This window comes from Gadus chalcogrammus, chromosome 6 (genome assembly GCF_026213295.1).
Source record: "Gadus chalcogrammus isolate NIFS_2021 chromosome 6, NIFS_Gcha_1.0, whole genome shotgun sequence".
Classification (NCBI taxonomy): domain Eukaryota; kingdom Metazoa; phylum Chordata; class Actinopteri; order Gadiformes; family Gadidae; genus Gadus; species Gadus chalcogrammus.
In genome coordinates this window covers 5584494-5609528 of record NC_079417.1, presented here as the reverse complement: position 1 = coordinate 5609528, position 25035 = coordinate 5584494, and the positions used below count along the sequence as shown (strand labels likewise).

The 25035-nt window shown below is 45.0% G+C and overlaps 1 protein-coding gene across 1 annotated transcript; it reads left to right on the top strand.

Annotated features, from left to right (window-relative positions):
* The first annotated feature begins 414 nt into the window (after window positions 1-414).
* On the top strand, window positions 415-24823 carry LOC130384650 (protein Niban 2-like). The gene is given in 12 exon segments (XM_056592943.1): window positions 415-779; window positions 9496-9626; window positions 11076-11204; window positions 12065-12188; window positions 13691-13737; window positions 13739-13777; window positions 19238-19275; window positions 19772-19919; window positions 21717-21821; window positions 22265-22427; window positions 23277-23464; window positions 24140-24823. Coding segments are annotated over 12 exon segments (1368 nt in total). The 5' UTR covers window positions 415-724; the 3' UTR covers window positions 24341-24823.
* The last annotated feature ends 212 nt before the right edge of the window (window positions 24824-25035 follow it).

Here is a 25035-nt window from a genome sequence, read left to right as displayed (position 1 = left end):
CGACACATTTATGTCTGGCAGGCACACGCTGCCCCGACATCGGCAAGATGTCAATGTGCATACTGGGTCTGTTATATAATTACAATAAGAGTAGGCCTAGGTTTTGTATGCTAACGTTGAACCATCACCACATAAAGAGTTTATTTTTCATAATATAAGTTAACATGACACAACATAATATCTGCGTGTATATAGTGTAGTAATATCATACAATATCATAATAAAATAGTATATAAATATAAAAGACAATATAATATAGGATAATATAATATCATAATATAAAATATAATATAATTGATCATATATCTCACGTCATGAAATATCATAATATAATATTAGCCACCAGGGGTCGTCGTCGGCCCCTGCCTCTCCTGTGCCTCGGCAGAAACTCCACCTTTCCGGGAGTGACTCACAGGGAGGAGGGTGTGTTTCGCCAGACTCATACCAGCAGACAACTCAAGTTTGAAGCTCCTTCCCCAACTTTTATCCGCTCCTTACTTACTCACTCCGCCTCCTACGTCCTTTATTTGGCCACCCGTTCCAATTCGTCACTTGGCGTTATGTTCTAGGGCTAGGCTAGGTCAGGGTGAGAGGGACACCCGGAGGTCTGACAGCCAGAGAAAGGAACTGAGAAGAGTTCTTCTGGGTTCTCTCAGACTGCTCCGCTTTTATTGGAATATAATTTTTTTGGGGGGGACCAGGGTGTGTTTTTTCTTTCCTCACAATGGGAGACGTCATATCGAGCCACTTGGATGAGGGCAAGCGGGAGATCATCACAGGTGAGGGGGGGGGCATCACCTGTGCGACAGGCAGCTCACCTGGAGACATTGGTTGCCACGAAATCAGTGCCCTTTCGTTAAAAAAAACCCTCTATCATGGTTGCACACAATAAGGTAGCCTGCTAGAATGCCTTATTTTTAATGGGTTCATTACACGGTTAGTATTTGTATTTTGCATTGCAAGAAAAAAAATCATTACGTTTTAAGGCTACACAACGTCATACAAAGCTGCAAGTATGCCTACCTTAATCCTCCCCACTAGATGGAACTAATTAGGTTTATTGACGAATTGTCATCTGGACTATCAACGTTTTAACAAGGACACACAACAGCCCTACTAGTGTCAATTGATCTATTTGATCATGGTTGCCATTAAGCAATGGAACCGATCCCCACTTCTCCGATATGGTCTATCGATCCTGTTGGCCTGTTTAGCTAAACAGTGATGTTTATGTATCGTGATAGGACGTAGGATGTATTGGTAAAAGCATTTAAAAACCCTAATCACCGCTATTGATAATACCGTTGCGGATTGCCACCATGCCTCTTTCTGACCCCTGAAACTCAACTGTGGGTACAATCTGATCCTGATGTTAACATCCCGCCTCACATTTCCACAAGATGAGTTAAGAAGGCAATCGTCTGGGACTCTGGGTCATTGTGTTTTAAACCCCGCCAGACAGTGACCAGGGGGAGAGAAAGCGACGTGAGGCCAATATGTGATCGTAATTTATAAATTCCCCGAGCGGCCAGTTCGGAGTGAGACACATATCAAATGTGGAATCCGAGGAATGCATGGAAAAAGCACGCGTGGCCCTGGCCCCTGGTAGGAGAGTATCCCTGCAGGTTTCAGCTCAGTTCGAAAGTGGGTAGGAGCCTAGCCCCGGGCCGTCTCCCCAGCCTGTCTTCTCTCTGGAGCAGCGTGGATTTAAGGGCCAAGCCGAGCCCATTGACCCACAGCCCCCCATACAGACTCACCCTTGGAGCCGGTACTCCACACAATGACCAATCCGTAGAATAGACATGCTTTCGATATGTTCTGAGATTAGACAATTGTGTAATTGAAGGTTTCTGTGATTTTGAGTGTGCAGACTTTCTTTTTTGCTTATCTCCTGCCATGTGAAGGACTTTGCCTTGATAAGAACAATGGGTTAGGTGAAGGTGGGGGAGCGACTGAGGATGATGATGTTGATGATGATGATGATGATGATTATGATGAATTAGCTTTTGTTCCCAGAGATGAGGTCACACGTTACACCGGCCTGCTGCTGCCTCCTTGCATGAGGTCATCAGGTGCAGCCGGTTACTTGTATTAAGTGAAGTCTGTCAGGGCTATGCAACCACCACTATGAACCGTGTCTAAATAAGTGGGTAACCACATTCTAGTGTGGTCACACACACACACACACACACACACACACACACACACACACACACACACACACACACACACACACACACACACACACACACACACACAGTCTGTTTATGTAAGATGCTTGAGGAAGAACGGGTCATCGGCATTTCAGGCTTTCACATGAGAGGGTGTTGGGAACATCTTCTGAACTTGTGTATCAACAAGTGGAACTTCCTTTCGGGGGTATGTTTTGGTTGGTTTCGCCGGGGGGGGGGGGGGGTGGGGGTACTAACTAGAAACCCCCAGCCCCTAGAAACCCCTCTCCCCCTCTGTCTGTCTCTCAGTACTCTAGCCGTTAGAGGTTTAGGTTTAGTGTCTGTCTGCGGTCACCTCGTGGTGCTCCCCTGGCTGAAAACTCAGGCTGCTGCTTCCATCCCCGGCAGCCCATAATGAACGGCAGCGTCTGTCAGGTGACGCCGTTGCCGTGGCGACGCAGGGCCACACGCCAGGGCATTCATTATAGCAGGGATAGAGATGGACTAAGCAGGGCTATACTCACACACACACGCACGCACTGCGCGTTCTTAATGCTGCTTGGTTTAGGGCTGGCCCCAAATCAAGAATAACCACATATATGAATATGCGATTGCACTTTGGTATTCAAATTAATTCCTTATTTTGGTGCTTCACATGCCATTGCTGAACAGGAAAGGCGAGTTGATGATAATGTCGTCTTAGTTTAGCTCTTGTTGAACTGAGGCACATTCAGAGTTTGAAACATGCTGACAGAGAAGATATGGTAAGAAAGATGAGTCCAACATCTATACCTGGAACTGTCAATTTAAGATAAAAGCATTCTTATTATTTAGTTATTCCGCCTTAAGTATTCACTTCATTCCAGATTTCTGGAACATTCCTAACCCTTGCTGGCTCTGTTCTGATTGGATGTGCTTTTCTTTAATATACTCCACTATAAATCATCTCTGCTGTGTCTACCACACAGACCAGATAAGCTTGTTAAGGGTAGATGTCCCTAGTGGTTGGTTGTAAAAAGCACATTTGATAAAATTCCTTAAATGACTAAAAGGGCCTTGTCTATTGTTAAAGAAGTTAAAACGTTTGAGGGGTCAGTGCTAGTCCTGACATAATCAGAGAGCTTGGAGCTTTTGGAGTTTGACAATTTTATTTGAATCTTTAAATCTATTTTAAAAAATTTGAATTTCTATTAAAGATCCATCAGGGGTACTTCTTTTTGTTTTAACTAACCCTCGTCTCTTGATTAATGTCTTAAAACTGATGACAGACAAGCTCAAATCCGGGAGAATGGGACCATACACTTTCTATCGCTTCGTATTTGTTTTGACCAATCAGATGCTGGAGACTCGAGACAAACTCGGCCAGCAGTAGTAAACTTGAAGCAAATCCTCAAATCAATGTGTCACTATGTAGTCCGCTCGCTGTAGAAATGCAATTTCAATCCCCTTCTGAATGCTTCACCATTTGAATGAAGGAGTTTTCCTCTGTTAAATATCTCTGTACTGTAACCGGTAACAAGGTGCAACTCCTGCTCCCTGCAGTTTTTGGTTTCTGGCACAGGCTCGATGACATAGAATGGCTAAACCCAAGACTGAACTAACCCTCCTTAAAACCCTCCTTAAAAACAAGAAGCTATGTTCAGTGCTTCAATCTTCCAAAGGCTTTGTATAACATACATAGACGGCGCATGTATCAAGGACAAAATATTTATGTGTGCGACTGCATCCTCTGTCTGATCTCCCTGAGATGAACCGAAGGGATTAACCGCAGTCTTGTGGACCCTCCCCTTCTGGAAGTGACACTTCCTTCTTGAAGTTCCACAATTGTGTTCCACAATTTGTGCAATTTTATATTCTGTGTGGTTTAACTTTCAGGCTAAAGGTCTGCCATTCTTTTTTTTAAGTACATAGCGACTTGTTCAATGCACTTCTACGCCCTCTGTAGGATGGAACTATTATTGACATCACTTTTTTCCTTTTTTTTTTTCATTATAAGTTTTTCTTTTATCGAATTTGAATCAATCGATTATTGTGGTATTGAGTGGTCGGGGTGCTGTGGTTGGTTGGGGGAGGTTGGGGGTCAGGGTGGTGTTGGGGGTCATGGTGGTTGGGGGTCAGGGTGATGTTGGGTTTCAGGGTGGTTGGATGGTGTTGGGGGTCATGTTGGTTGGGTGTGCACTGGTGTTGGGGGTCATGGTGCTGTGGGTCGTTGGGTGGTGTTTAGGGTCTAGGTTGCTGTGGTTAGTTGGGTGGTGTAACGGGGTCAGGTTGCTGTGGTTGGTTGGGTGGTGTAACGGGGTCAGGTTGCTGTGGTTGGTTGGGTGGTGTTAAGGGGTCAGGTTGCTGTGGTTGGTTGGGTGGTGTTAAGGGGTCAGGTTGCTGTGGTTGGTTGGGTGGTGTAACGGGGTCAGGTTGCTGTGGTTGGTTGGGTGGTGTAACGGGGTCAGGTTGCTGTGGTTGGTTGGGTGGTGTTAAGGGGTCAGGTTGCTGTGGTTGGTTGGGTGGTGTTAAGGGGTCAGGTTGCTGTGGTTGGTTGGGTGGTGTAAAGGGGTCAGGTTGGTTGGGTGGTGTAACGGGGTCAGGTTGCTGTGGTTGGTTGGGTGGTGTAAAGGGGTCAGGTTGCTGTGGTGTAAAGGGGTCAGGTTGCTGTGGTTGGTTGGGTGGTGTAAAGGGGTCAGGTTGCTGTGGTTGGTTGGGTGGTGTTAAGGGGTCAGGAGGCTTTGGGTAGTGTTAAGGGGTCAGGGTGGTGTTAAGGGGTCAGGGTGCTTTGGGTGGTGTTAAGGGGTCAGGGTGCTTTGGGTGGTGTTAAGGTTAAGGGTGCTTTGGGTGGTGTTGGGGTAAGGGGGGTGTCAGGGTGCATGGGTGATGTTGTTCGTCAGGATGGTGTTGTTGGTTGGGGTTCAGGTTTGTAAGAAAGTGGGGGGACCATGTAGGGTGAGGGTAGGGTGGCTCGATTATGCAAAACATCATAATCACGATTATTTTGGTCAAGACTGAAATCACGATTATTCAAACGATTAAGGAATCTTAAAGAATCGTTTTCTTCCCTGTTCTACCAAGTCCATCACAGCGGAGGCCATGGTCTTATGGCCAGGACTGACACGCAGGGGAACAAAAAACACAGCTGAACATCACAAAATAACCACCCCATAAAAGTCGTGCAAGACTGAGAGTTGTAGTGGGACTAATTAGTAGAATGGCCAAGGAAAGGGCTTGCCCAAACGAACGTCCCAACGGGGTCATTAGTTTGGACCTCTTGAAGACTTTAAGGATGGAGGTCGGGGCGGCCGGAGGGAACCCGGGTCTACCCGGGTTCCCTCCGGCCGTTCCCTCTAGATACGGTCAACAGTCGGCCTGTTGTCTAACGTTGATGCTGAGCGATGAGACTTGCAGAAGCCCGTTGTTGTCGGAGGTTGTAGTCAGAGGCCGATGAGGAGAGCCTGACGCTGTGTGACACACGTCTCTGTCACACAGATAGAGCATGACATTGTCTGGTGTGGCTCGGAGGCGCGTCACTTCTGGAACACAAAGTGGTTTTACCTTCCCCTTAACCCGCAAACCTTTCTATTCTGGTCCTGTAGCACGGCTGGCCCTCAGAGGAAATCTGGTTGTCCAGTATAAAGACTGTTGTGTTGCTAGAGTATGACAGTATCACTTGAGCATATAAGTGCCTTTACAAAGTGCACTTATTATTCCTCAGGAGAAAGACTCCTTGTTAAGAGGAAAAAAATATATATCGTTTTGAATATTGTTTTTTAGCCATGTAGTTTTTATCTCGTCTATCCACTCAGTGCTACGGCCATCCCATAATATCCCTCTGTGAGAACCTGCCTGCAGCGCATCTCTACATTTCAGTGACCTGTTGCAGCGTGTTCTGATATCCATGGTTCTCTAAAGAGAAATAACATGGAACGGTTCAGTGATCCACTGTTACTGAAGTAAAGCAAACTAGGCTTAGTAATGAGGTTGTTTTATTCAAACCCAATTACCAGCATAGATGCAGAAGTCTGCTCAATAAGCAGAGGTGGGAAGCAATGAATCAATCCTCCCATCTATTAATGATCTTTAATTAAGGGAAGTACCAGGACATTTCTCATTTATAAGTTAAACAGCCTTGGTTAAAAAGACAATTGTAGAGGGATCATGTGATGCTAAAGCATCAACTGTGTATTTGTTCTCAGGAAATGCCATCAGGCAAACCCAGGAAGACTAGATTTCACTTCAAAGTGGCCTTTTGGCAGTTGGTTGCGCAGCAGTTTATTTCAGGGATCACTTGGCAGTCTTCTTAGTATTGTATTAAGTTGAAGTGGTTTATTTGATTATTTTATTAAAGATATCATTTTGTAAAATAGTATACATTAAAATGGCGTCATCATTGAAAGGGTAATTTTTCATCGTATTTCAATAAATAGTTTCCAAACTATTTATCTGAAATTCACTACAAGTCTCTTCAGATAAAAGTCCCTGCTAAATGACTAAACAGTATTGTCAATAGAAAGTATCGATTGTATTATGAGCAGTTGTGTTGACTGTGTTTGTGTGACGGGTAGATGTGTAACCGAAACAACCCTCTTGCTCCATCCACCAAGAGTTGTATCTGGGGTTTAAACACTACGCAAAGTTTCTCCTTAATTTTCTCTCTGACTCCCCATGCCCCATGCCCCATGCCCCGCCCCCAGTTCCAGCGCTAATGGTTGCATTCCTTAAGACTTCCTCTCCAAGGGGCCATCTGGCAAGAGAACACATTCCCCCTGGTTCTATAAGGACATGTAGCCTTACCTTCCACTGAAAGTAGCATGTAGCACCCGCTTCTATGAGGACATGTCGCCTTACCTTACACTGAAAGTAGCATTTAGCACCAGGTTAAGGACATATAGTCGGGTGTACTTTCACAGAGAGTAGCAGTAGCATTTATACCCTGTATGCCTCCTAGGGGCTCTATGATCTAAATCTAGGGTTTCCCAACCTTCTCGGTCTCCTTTACCACCATAGCCAAATCCGTATGGTTCAAGTACTCCAAACCACAAAGTTTTTCCTTTTTACTAATATTATCATTAAGAATCATTCTTATGGGAATTTAAAATGGAAGAGACATCTTTTTATTTCTGGTATTAATTTATCGGCAACAACTAATTTGTAACATTTAGACTTCACAAATTCAATTTAATATTTCATGTGGTCATTTTATGGGGAATTACTGATCTTAGATAGCGTATTGTTATGGCAAGTTGAAGATCCAAAGAGCAGGAAAGAGGTCTGCTGTGGCCTTTCTGACGAGTTTACAGCAAAGCCTGCAAGACAAGTATGAAGCCCCTAATGTGCTGTTTGCTTTGACTCTGGTATCGTTTGGAAGCAACTCTTCTGAGGCCACGATGTGTATTTGAGTGTGCCAGAGGTTTGGTTTGTGTTGAACTTCAACCCCTTCAGTACGTGGGCGTGATTGGCTGACCCTCTCAACTGTGACTCGTTGGATCGGAATTTCACGGCGGAATAATGTGTCGTTGTGGTTTCCTCTGTGGATCAATTAATCATCGCTGTGAGGTCTGGTCTTTCATGCATTGCCCAGGGTCTGTCTCCTCAACAAGCTCGTACTTCACGAGTAGTACTTTAGTACTACCCTACACCTGGCTTTACTTAGCAACCTGTCACCAACTCAGGATTGCAGCACACGACTTGACCGAATCCTCTTCACCAGTCCCCAGAATGTTGCTTGTTTGCGAGTCTCATTTTACGCACCCCTTCCTGACCCCCACTAAAAAGGATGCCTCCATCTCCTTATGTGCCGTCCAAAGCCCACAAGCAACGTGTCTTTACCCATGATGCCGAGCAGATGGATCAAGTGCTGCGTCGCTCCTCCTTCCTCTCCCGCCAACTGGAATTACAAACACGTGTCCGTCCGCATATTTCCCACGTAAACCCCAGCTGGATATCAGCAGACACATTTGAGCTGTTACATAGTTTAATCATGTTTTATCACAAATTATTGTTTATATATGATTCTGATTGATTTGCAGTGACACCAGTGGGTTAGCAGATTTATTACACATGCCAATTTGTTCTGGAACTTGAGGAGTCACTACACAGTACACACACAAATCCAGCAACAACATTTTAGGTGAAAGTAGTATTTGTAAGTAACTCTTTCTGATTGGCTTTCAAAGGTGCCAAACAAACTCGTGGCATGTCGTAGCAACAATTTGATCAAGAAAGTCATTTGGTTGACCCTTGCTTTGTATATCAATTTTTTATATTTATGGACAAACTTCTACGCTGTTATATGATGAACTATCTTCAGGGACCTTACATTTTTCCACTTTTCTTTGGTGTGCTTGGGGCAAGTAACCTTAAATGACTGAATCCATCCATCAATGTTTGATTTTAGTGTTTCGTTCCAATTGGTGGGCTGTCATGTTGCAGTCGAGGTATTATTAGTGTAGTGCTGAAACCTCTGTTCCGACAGCTACTTAAACAAGAGAAATGTGTGTCCCCTTTCATGAGGTGAGGGCATTTGTTCACTCTCTCCTGGCCATGCCGTCAGCACCCATAATGAGCTGTAAAACGTGTCAGGACGTCTGCTAGGGAGGGGTTTCTGTTGCGCAGGTTTTTAAAGGGTGTTCGATGAATAACGTCAGTTCTCACAAACAGGTGAGGGGGTGGGAAGGGACAAAAAAGGTTCTAACAGAAGCGTGTGAAATCCTCATTCAATAAGGGTTATGTTTGACTTTCCACCAGGAAACATTTTCTCCACCCAACAAAACTCAACTCAATCTAAGCTCAATGGATGTTTCCTTCTATAATGGTTCCCATGTGCTCCAACAATAAAGGCTTTGTGTTGTTTTTGAGTCAAATGTGAAATGCTTGCGAAACAACACTTTGGTCAGTGCTCAAGACAATGACTCACTTTTCCTCCCAGTGTAGATGTATTTGCTCTGTTCATTTTGAGGACACTATAATCCAAATGGATCTGCGTGTCTCCATAATTCATGTTGAGCCGGTCAGGCATAGGGAATACTTCTCAGAGTTCCACCCCAGTACCTTTACCGCGTTAAATTGTCCACCCTAACCGCTAGACCACTGGTTCTCAAACTTTTTCTACTAGTGTATATCCCCACTAAGACATTTTTTCAGATGGGTACCCCCTAAACCGGCAGAATACATTTTTGGGAGAAAAATACAAATACAATACAATTTACATAAATAATGAACATGAATAGAGAACAACTGTGCTAGACTATCCCCTGTCTAAGACCACGACTAAAGTGCCGCCTTGTTGTGTATAGACCAGCTCTCAGTGTGATGTTGTGGTGTGTGTTTTTCGGGTCAGCCCGAACAGGGGAGGTGATGGGCCAGTTCGACGCTCTCTATGAACAGCAGTACAGCGTGGCGCTCTTCAACAAGGTGCGCTTCGACGTCGAGGGAGGGGGCGGACCTCAGCCTCAGCTGCTCCACCGCAAGGTAAACACTCCGCTTTCTTCGTCTGGTCTGTGTCATGTGATTCGAGAGAGCACCACGTCAGCCGTTTTTACATTCCTCCAGCAGTAAGATAAGGTTTGCTTTATCGTCCCAAAGGCTAAGTCGGTGTGGACCGTGTCCACGGAATCAAATGGTTGACATTCCAGATAGCACGAAACAACAGAAGGGAAAGTTTCAGTTTAATCCAAACCGACACAGTATTTTATCAACTCGTGGGTTCAAATGAATAGTTGGCTGTCATGACCTATGTTGACAGATCCCTTGAAACCCTTAACCCTTGAAACCCTGGGAAAGAACTTGGACCGTGGCTTAGTGGATGGTCTTCACTCCAAAACTGTTCCATCCTCAACCAAAAACAGACAGATTCCTGGCTTGATCTCTCCTAGATGGAGCAAAGCAGGATTCTTGCCAGCTACTGACATAATATTTATAATTATACTAATTATTAATATAAGGATTATTATTATCATTGTAATTATAAGCTGTAAGTAATTAAAGAGCACCTTTCATGTTGAATCGGCAGCCCAAGGTGCTTTAGGGAAGTAATAAAAGTAATAATTTGAAGGACCAAATAATATCACAAACAGAAATAAATATTACAGAATATCATATCTAACAAAGAAAATAATTCCTGGAGATTCTATTTTTCAGCTGAAGAACTTCTTTAGGGACAAACTTGTTTTATACTCAATGCAGTTTCGCTTTGGTCACTGAACGCTCCATTAGTCTGTGCCGGTGGGGTCTCCATAGAAACGGAAAATCTGAATTCAGATCGCAGAAATTAAACTGAACAAATCACTCCCATCTTGAAGTTTGTTCCAAAATCTTTGAGATGCAAGTTCACAAAAAAAAAGTTTGCTGAGGTATATTTCCGCAGCTGCATTATGCCCCCAACATTCCCAATCTTATTTTCTGCAAAATATATGCTAAACCCACCTTCGCCATTCTAACCTAGCCTTTTGGGACAACATCCCTCCGTCTTCCCTAGAGCTGCTGCCTGCTGCCATGGTTACACATGACATAACCCTAAAAAAGCACACCGGTTGAGGGTAGAAAAGGGTGAAATTACCTCTCTATTTACTTATTCTTCTATTGGGTGTGTTTATGTGGTTCCAGGTTTTCCCCAGTTGGCTTTAAATGTGAAATGGTTCTGCTGGTACTTCACAACCCTCTCCCCGTGTCGTAAAATGCTGCACCCAGTGCAGAGGAGCAACAGGCTGTTTATAATGATCATGTTTTAAGAGGGGTGTAGGGACACAGCCTGCCAGGTCACAGCTATGCTAGCAGGATAGCATGTTAGCAGCTAGTGTTCTGGTGGGTTGGTTCAGGTATTTGGTTTACACACTGGTTGTGAATCCAGATTTTTTTTTACTTCTCACTCTACTATTTTCTAATTGTGAGTGTGTACGTCTGTGCTTTTGCATTGTGCAGGTTCCTCTGGAGAACCGGTGTATCTTCTCCGGGGCGTTGTTCCAGTACCTGGAGGAGAACAGGAAGTGGAGGAACCGTTTCCTCTTCATCCCAGACTCCTACAGCATCAACTACTATGACAGCAAGGCGGTGAGGAAGCGCAACAACATGTGTTTTTCTTTGTGTTCCATATGGGATCAACACAATGCGGCTTGTTCGACCGCTTTTCGGCTGTCTGAGTGAAAAATTCCTGTTTGTGGTAAAATGTTTCCAAAGTCAGCCAATAAAGGAACTGCCATTTGCAAGCATACCCAACAGAGCCGTACGGTCTCAACAAAGTTATAGTGATTTGACATTCATCGGCCCTTATGCTCATAGCGGGCATTTCGGTTGGTTGGGCGGGTACACATTCTAGAATCTTTTGAAACCAGGACAGGTTAATGGTTTATTTTTAGTTCTGCATTCCGTTTTCCAGCATATAGAACACATTCCCATTGAGTTGTCATGGTGTTCTCACAGATTCTAAAAGGTTTACCAACCCAGCTAAGCAATATGGTCGCTAGGTGACAAAAGTCTATAATCATACCAGATGGTCAGAAAAGTACCATGTATGAAGCTCTTTAGCGTGTCTCTAATGGTTTGTCTCTTATGTGTCATAAATATGATTTCCCATCCATATTTCAAATCCAACGTCATGAAGCTGTAAAAGAGGCTTTTCTTTTAAAGTTAAAGTCTGAGAATGTAGGTTACTCAAAGACCCACCAAACAGCTGTATACTAAAAACTCTGAATCCTTGTTTCTGATTTGTTAATCTCTGTCCAGACTCTTATCTCTCTATTCTGATTGGGTGAACTCTCCACTCATCTCTCTGTTCTTATTGGCTGACCCTCCCCCCTCACATCTCTCTGTTCTTATTGGCTGAACTTCCCCTCATCTCTCTATGTTCCTATTGCTGACCTCTCCCCTCCTCTCTATCTGATTGGTTTAGCTGTGTCTCTGTTCTCTTCCAGTCCCATGACCGAGGCCTGCAGCCCAAGGGGACCCTGAGCTGTGCGGGATACAAAGTGCTGACCTCCATGGAGCAGTACCTGGAGCTGGTGGCCAACAGCCTACCAGGTGAGACCCTTGGGAGGGGCGGGGGGGAAACGGCCTACATGCTGAGACCTTTGAGAGAAGGCGGGCGAGATGGGTGTCCCTGGGATGGGGATGGAGAGGGTTGGGTTGGGGGGGCCACTTCAGGTGTGCTTGAGCACAGTATCATGCAGGTCTACAAATCATGGAAGCAGTAATATTATTAGCAAAACACGTTTTTCTTCACTTCTTGAGCGGACATTTTAGAGAAGAGTGTACCGAAGAGTTCACAACTGAATCTATTGAGCGCAAGGACACCAACTGCTCCAGTAGTTTCACGTGCAGTGCTACCTGCAGCCCATGGGAGGAATCAGGAAGCGAGAATGGACGGAAGGAAGAATGTTGGAAAGAGGTGATAGCGCTCAGAAGAAGCACAAGTTAAGAGAACGAAGAAGAGAAAAACAGGGTGACACCGGAGGGAGGATTACATAACAGGCTGATGAAGCTGTTTCTTTAAGCTGGTGTGTGTGTGTGTGTGTGTGTGCTGTGTGTGTGTGTGTGTGTGTGTGTGTGTGTGTGGTGTGTGTGTGTGTGTGTGTGTGTGTGTGTGTGTGTGTGTGTGTGTGTGTGTGTGTGTGTGTGGGGAACAAGGGAAGACAGGGAGGGGGAGGAACTGCGGGCCCCTCCTCTGGGTGACAGCCCTTCTAAACTGTCACGTCTAATCCTTTGAACACCATTATGGAGTTCTCTCCGCCTGAGGCTATTTTATTCACCCTGACTACGTGTGTGTGTGTTGCATGGTATACCGATACTGTAACCGTATCAAAATTCCCTGCCTTTGAAACTGTACAATACCCCATTTATTTTAACGTACCGGGACCTTAAGAATGAGTGTGTCTTAATCTCCTATGAGTGGCTTCGATGTGCGACCAGGACAGTGCTGTGTGCTATGCTTTGTATCCACTCCCTGCAGGCATTGTCGGCCAACAATGTCATTAGTTATGTTTTTTTCTCATATGCATGCTAGCTTTCTTGGGAGTACAAGATGGCATTTCTGCGGGGGGCATTCCATGACTTTATTTTACCCCATCAATATATCGAGATTCAACAATGTATGCGTTGTGAGTCTTTTCCTTGCCCATCATTGTCAACAAGGTAAAAGATTAATGTGTCTTACGCATGTTATAATATTGTACAGATGCTACCAGTACCTCATTCTAACTCTTAAATAGATCTGCGTATCTGGCCACCAGTACAGATAACGGCCACAACACAGGGATGCGCACATGTTTGGTGCTCATATTTGTAGTGCGACCAAAGGAACTGAAGTGAAGTATATATTTTCCACTTAGCAAAGCACACAGTGTGTTACATAGTCAGCTGTATTATTTTTCTCTTACTCACGAATATTACTATAATAAATGATATGCAAAAGAAAAACAATTCTGTGCCTGTGCCAACACGTCTGTTTTTTTGGGAGGTCGACTCCGAGTCAAAGAACACTGTTGCAGGTGTTTCACTATGTTCGTCTTGCTGTTTTGTAGTCCAGGCGTGAAGCGCCAAAGTGGGACGCGCTCCCTTCCTGAAGGTGGCGACCCAGTTCCCCCTGATCCATCTTAGGAAGTCCATACGGACGGCACCTCTACTTCTGCAGGGGACGGAGAGGAACAGGACAAGTGGCTCAGGTCTTCCAGGACTGTGTACGACCCGCAACGATGGTGAGATTGCAAAATGCATTTGAATGTTTTCAAATTTTTTAAAGGTTGCAGTGTGTAAGGACCTTAGTCGGCCATCTAGTGTTGAGGTTGTCAGAATTCAACCAACTGAATACACCCCACCCCGCACTCCTCACAGCATATCCCTTCCACCTCAAAACATGACGTCAAGCTAGGTGGCCTGTAAGGTGTAGGTGTACTACCAAAATGAGCTCATCGTCTATGATAGCGCAGTAATCCAAGTGTCCAGTGATGAGGTTCCTTGATAGATTTATACATACATTTAGATATTCAGCCTGTAATACAGTACTGTTAAGGCGCACTCGCACTAGGCAAGTTTGTCTGTTCCGTGCTGCAGGAAGATTCAGCACGATTCCCCCCCTCCCCACTCCCCCCGCTGGCCCATGGTCACACTGCTCCCAAAGGCCGTGGCCTGGGCACGATTGCTCCTTCATACATACGTCATCACGTCGTAATACAATAAATACGTCATCGCCAGGCGTGGTGTCCAGCTGTGACTGAATTCTGTCGTATGCCCAAATTTCAAGTAATCACTCGACTTCACTATCGCACCAACGTAAACCCACTCGTGAACCGCTTGCCGTCATTGTTTAAAATGATTGTTGTGGGGAAGAAGGGCATGGACCTAAAGGAAGAAGGGTCGCGCAAGGACTACATCATCCAGCTCACGTTGCGTATCCATGCGTGTGCGCGTGTCATCTCATTATCTGTATTTTGGCCACGGCACACCTCTCCCAAGTGTGCCGTGGCCAAGGGGCTGTTCCGTGCTGGAATACGGATGGCGTGGTCACACTAGCCAAACGTTCTAGACTTTAGTATGCAAATGAGCTCGGGCACGGGGCCGCGGCCCTAGTGTGAGTGGCCCCTTACTCATGCTTTACAAGTAAGAAAGCATTCCTAAGATGCGATGAGATGGCATACTCTGTAGAGTCGTTTGTTCGTTCTTGGATATTGTAGAAACCTTGCAACATGCCACCTGAACAAAGGGAGCGGTACGGGTCGGCCAGCATGTGTATCAGTTATAGGAGGTGCTTTTATTGATGACATTAGATAAATCACTATCGATCAGCATTTAGTACAGATATGTCCAGGTCCATTCTATGCTAAGAGGTAGTCGAAATGTTACGTATTGCAACTTTTAGTTCGCTAAAAAAATAAGTGCATAACGACAAATTTTGGATGTATACTGCCCTTGGGTCATAGTCAGATGATCCTACATCCGCTTTCCAATATTCGAAAAACAGTGACTTCATCTCTTTAAACAAGTTCCGGTTTGTTCAGCATGACTACAAAATGCCCATTGCGCAATTTCATGTTGGAAGATTAAAAACGTATATTAGCATCGTAAGCCTTCTGGGAATAAGTGGAGGGTGTGCAATTCTGTGAGGGCAAGAACCTACATGTCTGAAACATTTTAAAGTTCTGTGAGGTGCTTGGAGAAGAACGGGTAGAACTGTGTCTGTTTAACTTACTGACTGGCATTGTATTTTATTGGTTAGGATGTTAAATCCGAAATGCGGTTTCGCTACAAATCAAGGAGACTTTTGTTGCAGTAATTCCACTGTGACGACCCGGCCAAAACATGTCAATGTGGCTTCATGCTTCCCTTGTGAGGTTTGCTCCTTGTAGTTCCTCTTTAGCTGTTTAGGTCTCCATCATACTCCCTCACTTATCCCTTACCTCAATCGCACACACATCTTGAGCTCCCTCCTATACATCACATGGATTAAAGTACACCGAGGGCTTGAGATGTCGATATTTTTTTAATGCAGCCCTATAGAGGGTTTTATTCACGCTTTCTCAATCTTCCTGGCTCTTTATCTGTGTCTCTTTCATTATCTTTCTCTTTCTCCATCTCTCTTTCCTGGTGTGTGTGTGTGTGTGTGTGTGTGTGTGTGTGTGGTGTGTGGTGTGTGTGTGTGTGTGTGTGTGTGTGTGTGTGTGTGTGTGTGTGTGTGTGTGTGCTTGACCAAAGATGGTGAGCAAGAGGGGACACCACCACACTCATCACCACCACCTCCCCCTCTCTCTTTGAATTGCTCCTACCTCCTCCTCCACCTCCCCCAACTCCTCCAATAACTTTAGCAGCAGCACACCAACTACTCAAATACCACTCTCTCACCTCCGCCTACTCAGCCTCCTTCTCCTCCATTCCAACGTCACACTTCCCAATTAAATGGCTTCTTTCCAAGTGTACCATAAGTCACCCAATCCGGGAGTTTGGACGAGGCAGGCAGGAGGGAGGTAAGAGAGAAAGGGGAGAGCTACCTTTCAACACATCACTTTGTCTAGTCATTCTTGGTCAGCGATGGGCCCTGATTTCTCCTGCTCTTAAAACGCACTGCAATTCGCTTCTGGTAGTTGTAAGCAGTCATTGTGTGCTTTTAAATACACTGAAGCAAGTAACGAAAAAAAGCCCTGTAACTAGGAGATAAACATGACTCGTTTTGGTGGTACACGCTAACCTTCTGTCATGCTAAGTTGCTATCCGGTTAGCGCTCAGCACACTCTCATCACTGCTTTCCCTGAAGCTAAGCGCAATAACAATGTGCTACACACACAGAGAGACAGACACACAGAGAGACAGACACACACACACACACACACACAGAGACAGACGCACACAGGGTGGATTTCTGGTCCACCCTCTAGTGGAGTACTTTTCCCGTTGTTACAGTTGTTGAAAGATGTTTAAAGGACATTGAACTATGTTTGGGTGAAGGCAGCCCAAGTACTTTTCCATAGTTTTGATAGTTGGTTTCCTCTGTACTGAAGTTGAGGTGCATGTAATCATGTTAAACAGAACTGAGAATGCAGAACAGTTAAAAGGTGTGCGAGAGAAGCGGAGCCACGGTGTGACCGACCTGACATAATCACCATCTTTGTTCCCCACGCGGAGCTGGAGCTCCTCGCTAGAACTGTTTACTCTGCAACGACAGAGGGCTTACTTAGTGGCTCTGGTGCCTCCTGAGAGTTTCCTTGCAGAACTGCACTCATGTCCTGCCTCCCTCCCAGCACGCAGTGGGGACTTATGGTTGAATCCCAGGGAGATGGTTTGTATTTCCCTTCACCAACTATGCTCAGAGATCCATAAATGCAGGCAGCGGCAGGACCCACAGCGTCCCTCAACACTTGGCATGTGATGTACTGTAGACGTGTCTATTTTCGTGCATCGGTTATTTCATCTTTGCTTCTTTCAGAAAATAACTCTTACAGAACACGTCACCTTTGTTGGCAGATATTCACTTGAAATGGTTACAAATGCGACACTACAAAGGACTTTCTTTTGCCAGGAATACAAACTCTGAATATAATTTAAGAATGTTAATGATGTAATGTATTAACATTTAAAATGAACTGTGTGTGCAAATACACAGTATGTCCTCGTGTTCTAAATGGGTTTACCGGTGTTTAGAAACCTCACTTTAGATTAATTAGTGAGTCTTTGGTGGGTAATGGAGCCTGCAGACAGTTACTCTGGGGCTTGTATTAAAAGCCTTCAGACAGCTGTGGAGCAGTCGCTTCAGATATTTATAAACATCTGAGATGTAACATCTGGAATGACTATTGGCAACACATGATAAGAGGCAAATCCTTCTATTTACAGTAGGTTTCTTGAAAATAATTGATGTCCTAATCGGGAGATTGGATAGTTGTGTAGCTTTGGTTTGACTCGTAGCTCAAAGGTGGTGTGTTCGAACCCAAATCCACCGGGAGTCACTTTTGCTGACTTTCCGCTGAAGTCGTAAACAAAATGGAATAAGTGTCCTTAAAAGGTTTAGTGAGGGAGTTTTTGTCATCATACAGAATGTAAGAAAATTCTGTAGCATTACTCAAAATACGTGTGTGTATACACAGAGGGTGTGATTTCAAATGCCAGAGGTGTCTTTACGCCGGGAGCAGGTTGCCACATATCCGGCCAATCATTCAGAAGATAGGCAGGGTGACTGGCAGGTAGAAATGAGGTCCCCATGAAGGTGTGGTCGTCCTGTTCATTAAGGGGCGCTGTGTGACTCATTATGCAAACACTTGCTAGCGCAGATCTCTGGCCAGAGTTCACTATAGAGAAACTATTTCACAAGGTATTTCCAATTTTTGTTAATCATCACACACACTCTTCTATTCTGAGCCTCTGTTTTTGGGGCCGAAAGGCTGGAAAGAGGAAGTGATCCTTTCATTGACCAACAACACAGCGTTTCATTGACCTTGCTAAAGTGTGGGAGAACCAAACAGCCGCCGTTGCCCGGGACAACGGTTCCTGTGTTTTGCTGGTCCTCACGTTGCATGTTTGGTTATTTCAGCTTGTTACGATGTCGTGAGGTGTGCTTTGGGAGGGGCTGCTGGTAGTGTGTCTCGGACACTGAAACACTCAGTGTGCTGTTTAAAGTTCAGGTACTAAAGTTAGAGTTGGTCACAATTGTGGGACCAAACCCTAAAGAAAATTGTATTCTGATCCAGAATACTTTTTTAAAGTACCAATCTCGAACACAAAGTACAGCAAGGCAAGAGAACATGTAAAAAAATATACACATACAAACAGTACAATATGCATACAAATATATACATGTCTACAACATAATGTTATGGCTAGAAAGTGAATGTTTTTATGAGTGGGTTAGTTGTAGAGAATTATAAAGCTTTCAATTAGGTTGGATGCATATAAAATCTATTATCCATATTTCCTCTTTGTCCTTATCTCCAATGCACACACACACACACCCACACACCACACACACACCACCACACACCCACACACACACACACACACACACACACACACACACACACACACACCACACACAGTGCTATCTTAAGGGGCTACGATTTCCTGTCTGTGGTCCATAACTGCCCTATTCAGAATGCACACAGGCTCATACACTTACTGGCTGTGTCATAGCTACATTTCAACCCTCTCTACCCTAATGTAGAGCCTGTTTAGCCTCTGAATCACAGTTGTCTAATTCTAACTCGCAACTGAAAACACCTTCGTACAAACATTATAATTGAAAAAGCCCCAAGGAGCGAATTGTTGAAACATCCTCTTACGTGTCTGACTTTGTTCTCTTTAACTAATCTTTACGTAAACGTTGTGCCCAAAAACGTTAGCGTGTTTGTACAGCAGACGCAGAGCAAACATCACGCTAATTTCATGTGACGTGATTATCAATTATGATCTAATACTTTTAAGGAAGAACTTTTGAATCCACTTCCCCTAAAACCCACATTCATTGCTGTTTGTAGGCGTCTCCATGATAACCCCCTAAAACATAAGTTTCCCTAAACCGGTCACTGTACGGAGCAGCACTGTATACTTCTGCTAGTTGTATTCCATGGCAACCTTCAACACAACAGGCATTCAGAGATTACATTTGAAAAATGTATTTTGAAAAAAAAAAAAAAAAGTTTCACTTAAAGTAACGAAGGTCAATTCAAGAACAGAGTCGTCTCCATGACTCTGCCACCGTAACACGTCGATGGATTAGTGATTATGTGCAGTCCCACAGGACGTGTCATATGTTGGCAGTTAAAAAATGGACGGATAAATCCGTTTAAAAAATATCTTAATCTTTGCTCATGAAACCACAGTCCTGCTTCTCTTTTCTGCTGCTATCAATCATGTTGGCTGATGGAACTGCATAGTGGAGAAAAGCAACACATGTTGTTTTTTAGTTTTTTACCAGGAGTTATTAGCGGGGGTCAATGGGTGAACCTGCTAGTTCGCTAAGCGCATAAGAGACATCCTATAGTGTATTAGTGACCATGTTTAACTCTGACCTGTGGTAATACCAGCTTTCCCCATCTGTTTCAACCCATTTTCCTCCTGTCGTGTCCAAAAAGGCCAAAACATGTCTTTATACATGAATAACGAGTGTTTGAGCAGGTAGAAAATGGGTCACATAATAGGGTTAGGGTGTGACTTTGTGTTTCCTTTCTCTCGGCAGGTTTGTCAGAGGAGAGCAGGGTTCAGACCCCAGCCTTCACAGACTCTGTGCGTCTCTTCCGGCAGGCCAAGGGCCAGTACGGTACCTGGGACATGATGTGTGGCGGGCACCCGCAGGTGAGCAGCTCGTCCTCTCCAACCGGAGGGTCGCCGGTTCGATTCTCCAGTTGTGTGTGCGTGTGCGTGTGCGTGTGCGTATGCGTGTGTGTGTGTGTGTGTGTTCAAATATAAAAGAGCCCAGGATATATGTAACATTTTACTAGATTCCATATTATATATAGAATCTGACCACATTACTGAGACGAATTTATGTTTCCATGGTATCCACTGGTTTCACACCTTCACTTATTTATGCCCGCTGTGTCCTGAAGGGTAAACAGGGATTCCTGAATAGTTTGGGATCAGTCAGGTACAGTGTTTGTAATAACTCTGTTTAAAAGAACGGCGTTAGGTAACGCCGTTATTTTTTCAGTAACGGTGTAATCGATCTAATTACTGTTTCCGTCATTACAACACCGTTACCGTTACTGTATGTCAAATGCGGTTCGTTATTATGAATTGCTTGAATAAACTGCGTAATCCGAACGCACCCCTGGCTCCAAACACAAACTGCTAGTGAGGCGACCGGGTGGGTTAACAACGAGATAAGCGATTATGATTGGCTAAGGCAGAGTCATGTTTCATGGTAGCCAATCCGAGCCAGGGTTTTTACACACAAGCCAGGACATGCGCGCCACACACACACACGCACACACACACACACGCACACACACACACACACACACACACACACACACAACACACACACACACGACACACACACACACACCCCTTTGCAACCACGCCAATTTAACTTCAGTTGGATGTATATCAGGGCCTTGAATTGGCAGTTCAACCATTTAACACATTAAGGCCAAGTGAAAACTGCCCGGAAAAATCCAAATTCTTTGACACATAGCAACTTTCTTTTTTTTACAGTTACGCAAATAGTTACTTTCCCTGGTAACTAGTTACTTTTATTATAGGAGTATTTCAGTTACTAACGCAGTTACTTTTTGAAACAAGTAGTGAGTAACTAAAACTAATTACTTTTTTAAAGTAACGTTCCCAACGTTAGGTAGCACCACAGCCCCGCCTAGGCACACACTGCTGCCTCTTCCTGACCGGTTCACCTCGCTCCTCAATCTCTTTAATCCATGGAAAAACAAACGTCAAGATTATTCCACCTGTTGTTGGAAAAACAGCCTGTGGTATCTCTATATTGTTGGAGCTTGATATGTTATCTACGACTGTTTAGTTTACAGTCCTTGGGCCGTGAAATGTAATTACTTCACATGGCCATCTTTGAGTGCGTTGTTCTCAATGACTTGAGTGAATAGGTTTGAAGAGGTCAGCTTTTGAGAAGCATCCAGGGAGGGGACACTGATGGAGCTAATATATAAAGATTAAAGATAATTCTTCTGACGTGTTAAGATAACTTTTTCAGCATATTTTTTTGTGTAGAAGTTTATATCTGTGGATGTGCATAACCACACAGTCATGCAAGTGAGCACACTTGCATTGGCATTGGTTTGGTCGGTTATATTGGTTTGATCTCCGTTAGGCGCCTTTTCCACGGGGAGCTTTCATGTGTGCACACATACAAACAAAGCCACACCTAGCGACACACACACAAAAACCACAACTACCCCCGTACACGCCTACAAACACACACCAAGCCACACCTTACTAACACAACCACTGTTCAAACACCGACGTGTCTTTGTGTACTGTATACGTGTAAATGCATGTGTAAATGTATGTGTAAAACTACGGGATGTGTCCGCTTGGCTTGTGGATCGTGTGGATTTGATCGACGTGTATGTGTTTGTATGTGTGTGTGTTTCTGATTCATGCGTCTGTCTGTGTCTGCAGATCCTGTCCAACCTGGTGATGGAGATCCTCCTCCCAGAGATCAGGGACCTCATCTCCCCGCGCCTCAAAGGGAAGATGCACGAGAGGCAGCGCAACTGGATGTTGGTGAGGACAGCCAGGGCCATAATAACCTGCTTCATAGTCACACACTTGGGCCCTGGCCCAATTCTCCCCCTTCCCCTAGATTTGAGCCCTAACCCTAGATTTTGCAAAGTCTCACAAAGGGGTAGGGTGTCCCAATGCTTAAGAGAGCAAGGGGGAGTGCTGTTTTTCCCTTAAAATCATCCCTTGAACACTACCCAGCTCGGTAGCTGACTTGCAGCTTAGGGAACACAAAGCAAGTGTTCTTGTTAAGGGAAGAGAAATGGGACTGTGCCATAGTCTGTCTATGTGTGAATGGGAATTTCCAGGTTCTGACAGGGGTGTGTTTGTGTGTGTGTGTGTGTGTGTGTGTGTGTGTGTGTGTGTGTGTGTGTGTGTGTGTGTGTGTGTGTGTGTGTGTGTGTGTGTGTGTGTGTGTGTGTGTGTGTGTGTGTGTGTGTGTCCAGATCAGTGACGCGGTGTACAGCCTGGTGCAGCGGCAGTGTGAGGCGCAGTTCCGTGCGCTGGAGCAGCGGTGCGAGGCGGGGCGCCCCCTGTTGGAGGCCTCCATCCGCACAGACATGGACCAGATCATCACCTCAAAGGAGCACGTCACCAACAAGATCAGAGGTCAGATGAACACCCTGCAGGTCGTGTAGCGCTACGGCTAACGCAGCATCGCCGCTTTCCCAGTCCGGCAGCCAACGCAGCTAATTCAGCACGGTAGCAATTGCAGCTAACGCAGTGCTGTAGCTAATGTCTCACTGCATTGCTGTGCTGCAGCTAATGCAACACAGTTGCGCGCCCTGTCAATGTTATGCTTTCTTTAAGGCCGGGGCCTGCCTTGAGTGGATATCCTTCCCTTCGAATCTCAATGTGTCTCTGTGTGCATAACCAAATGTTACCTCATCTAACCTCAATGCCAGGTGTCAATCCTTTGTTCTGGTTGATTGGCAGATGAAACTGGTGTTGCACATTCCAGTATAAGTTTCTGTTACCAACTCTTAATACTTTTATTTGTAGCCAGACATTTTGTGAGCATGATCAGAATGTGATCCTTAAAGAACACAATACTGCCCAGCACACGCCCAGCTTTTAGAAACGATGCTATGTAAACGAAGTCGGCCTGACATAACCTCGGGCATGCCACATGGTGAGTCATAGACATTTGATTGGTTTGTCTTATTTTTGATGCGAGAGTCCGCTCTACTGCAAGAACATCGTAAGGCTTTAAATGTCAAAATGCAACAGAATCAGGAATGCGTTTTTATTGCAGTTCACGTACAAAATTGCAATTTGAGATTCATCCCCGTGCAGACGTACAAGCATAAAAAGCAACTGTGCAGGATATGAAATCCATCGTCTTATGTGTTCACAACACCCACCACCCAGAAGCGCCGGCTTTGCCGGTGTTCATGTAGAGGTTCACCTGGGAGAGCCAGACCCTGACCCAAGCTCCTCTGCACCCTGTCTCCCCAGGCGTGGTGCTGTCCAAGGCGGACAAGCTGCTGAAGGTGAGCATCCAGCCCTACATCAGCTCCATCCTGGAGGCGCTGATGGAACCTACCAGCAGAGGCTTCTCGGAGGTCCGGGACGTCTTCTTCCGGGAGCTGGTGGACATGAGCAAGAACGCCGTCAATGAGGGCACCAAGGAGACGGTGGCAGAGGTGTGTGGGTTTGTGTGTGTGCTTGTGCGTGTGTGTGTGCGTGTGTGTGCGTCAAGTATTTCACAATACTTGGATATAAGGATCTGAAACCCAGCGAGCATCATGCTAATGTGCGTTCCTTCAGCGTTGGCGTTATGGCCGGGAAACGTAAATGAATGGAACACCCTTCACTGCCTGCGCTGCAAAAATTGTACCAAACTGAGAACCGTGAACGCAAGACCGTGATACATCCTTGTCACCAAGGAAAATAATTTCCATTCTTAATTTACCAATTGCGTGCATGTGCATGACTCATGGAGGATTTATAAGAGTTCCTGGTAACCAAGCTGGAGACATGAGTCACCTACGTATACAGCCTGCTAATATCGTGGTCCACAGTCGTCAGTATTGTTATGTTTCACATGCTGGGAACTGGTGACCTAAAGCATGATTAGACACTAGGAAAGGTTTGCTTTAGCCAGGACAGCTTGGTACAGATGCCTTTTCAGTCGGCAGTTATATCTAATGTCTAGATCCATCTCTAGGATGGAGGTCATGCATTAAGCATTTATTAAGTAACTGACCTGACATTTCTATCCAAAGTGACACAGAGCGAATCCCACCTTTCCAGTCGGGGATAGACAAAGTGTCATCTTATCTTACCCTTATTATTCACCTCTTCTCTCGTCCGTCCAGCACATGGACAAGATCTCCATGCTGGCGTTCCACCCGGTGAAGATGCAGAGCTGCTACGAGAAGGTGGAGCGGCTCAGTCTGGACGGCCTGCAGCAGCGCTTTGACGTCTCCAGCCCCTCCGTGTTCGTCCAGAGAGCCCAGATCCTCATGAGAGAGGTGAGGAGGTCCGGGATCAACACGAGGGCTTTTTTCAATGGGTGACATTTCACTTTGGAGCAGCCAAATATCCAATGCTATTAATCATTAGGTGAACATCGCCCACTCTGGTGAGCTACTGCAATTACACAATGTGGTCACCTTGTTAACTACCTGGGGATCATTTCTGTTACTGTGGACCGGTTTGGTGGTGTTTGGGGGTGATTTTAACATGTTCAGACACAGAGAAAAAAAAAAAAGATAGAACTACAAGCACAGGTGTGTCTCTTTAAAACAGTGTCATTGTGGCTTCCTTTTCAGACTTTATCCATCTACATTTTTTTTTTTAAATTTAAAACTTTTTTTGGCAAATTGTATCAAAGGAAACTTGACTTGCATGTTTGGAACTCATCCAAGCTTTTCTGTGTCAATCTTTAGGCTTCCTAAAAGAAAGGCTTTCTCCCTAAAGTGCTACTTTGCATAATTGTCTGCTAAGTGCCTGACATTAGTTCTGAGTCGGACAGCGAAAAGCTTTAATGTGTTGCTAAAGCGCATTGCCACGACAACACTTCTTTTTATACTTTTCCAGATGTTTAGCACCAAGCGCTCAGGCATTCACAGACACAGACACACAGACACACAGACACACAGACACACACACACACACAGACACACACACACACAGACACACACACACCACACACACACACACACACACACACACACACACACACACACCACCACACACACACACACACACA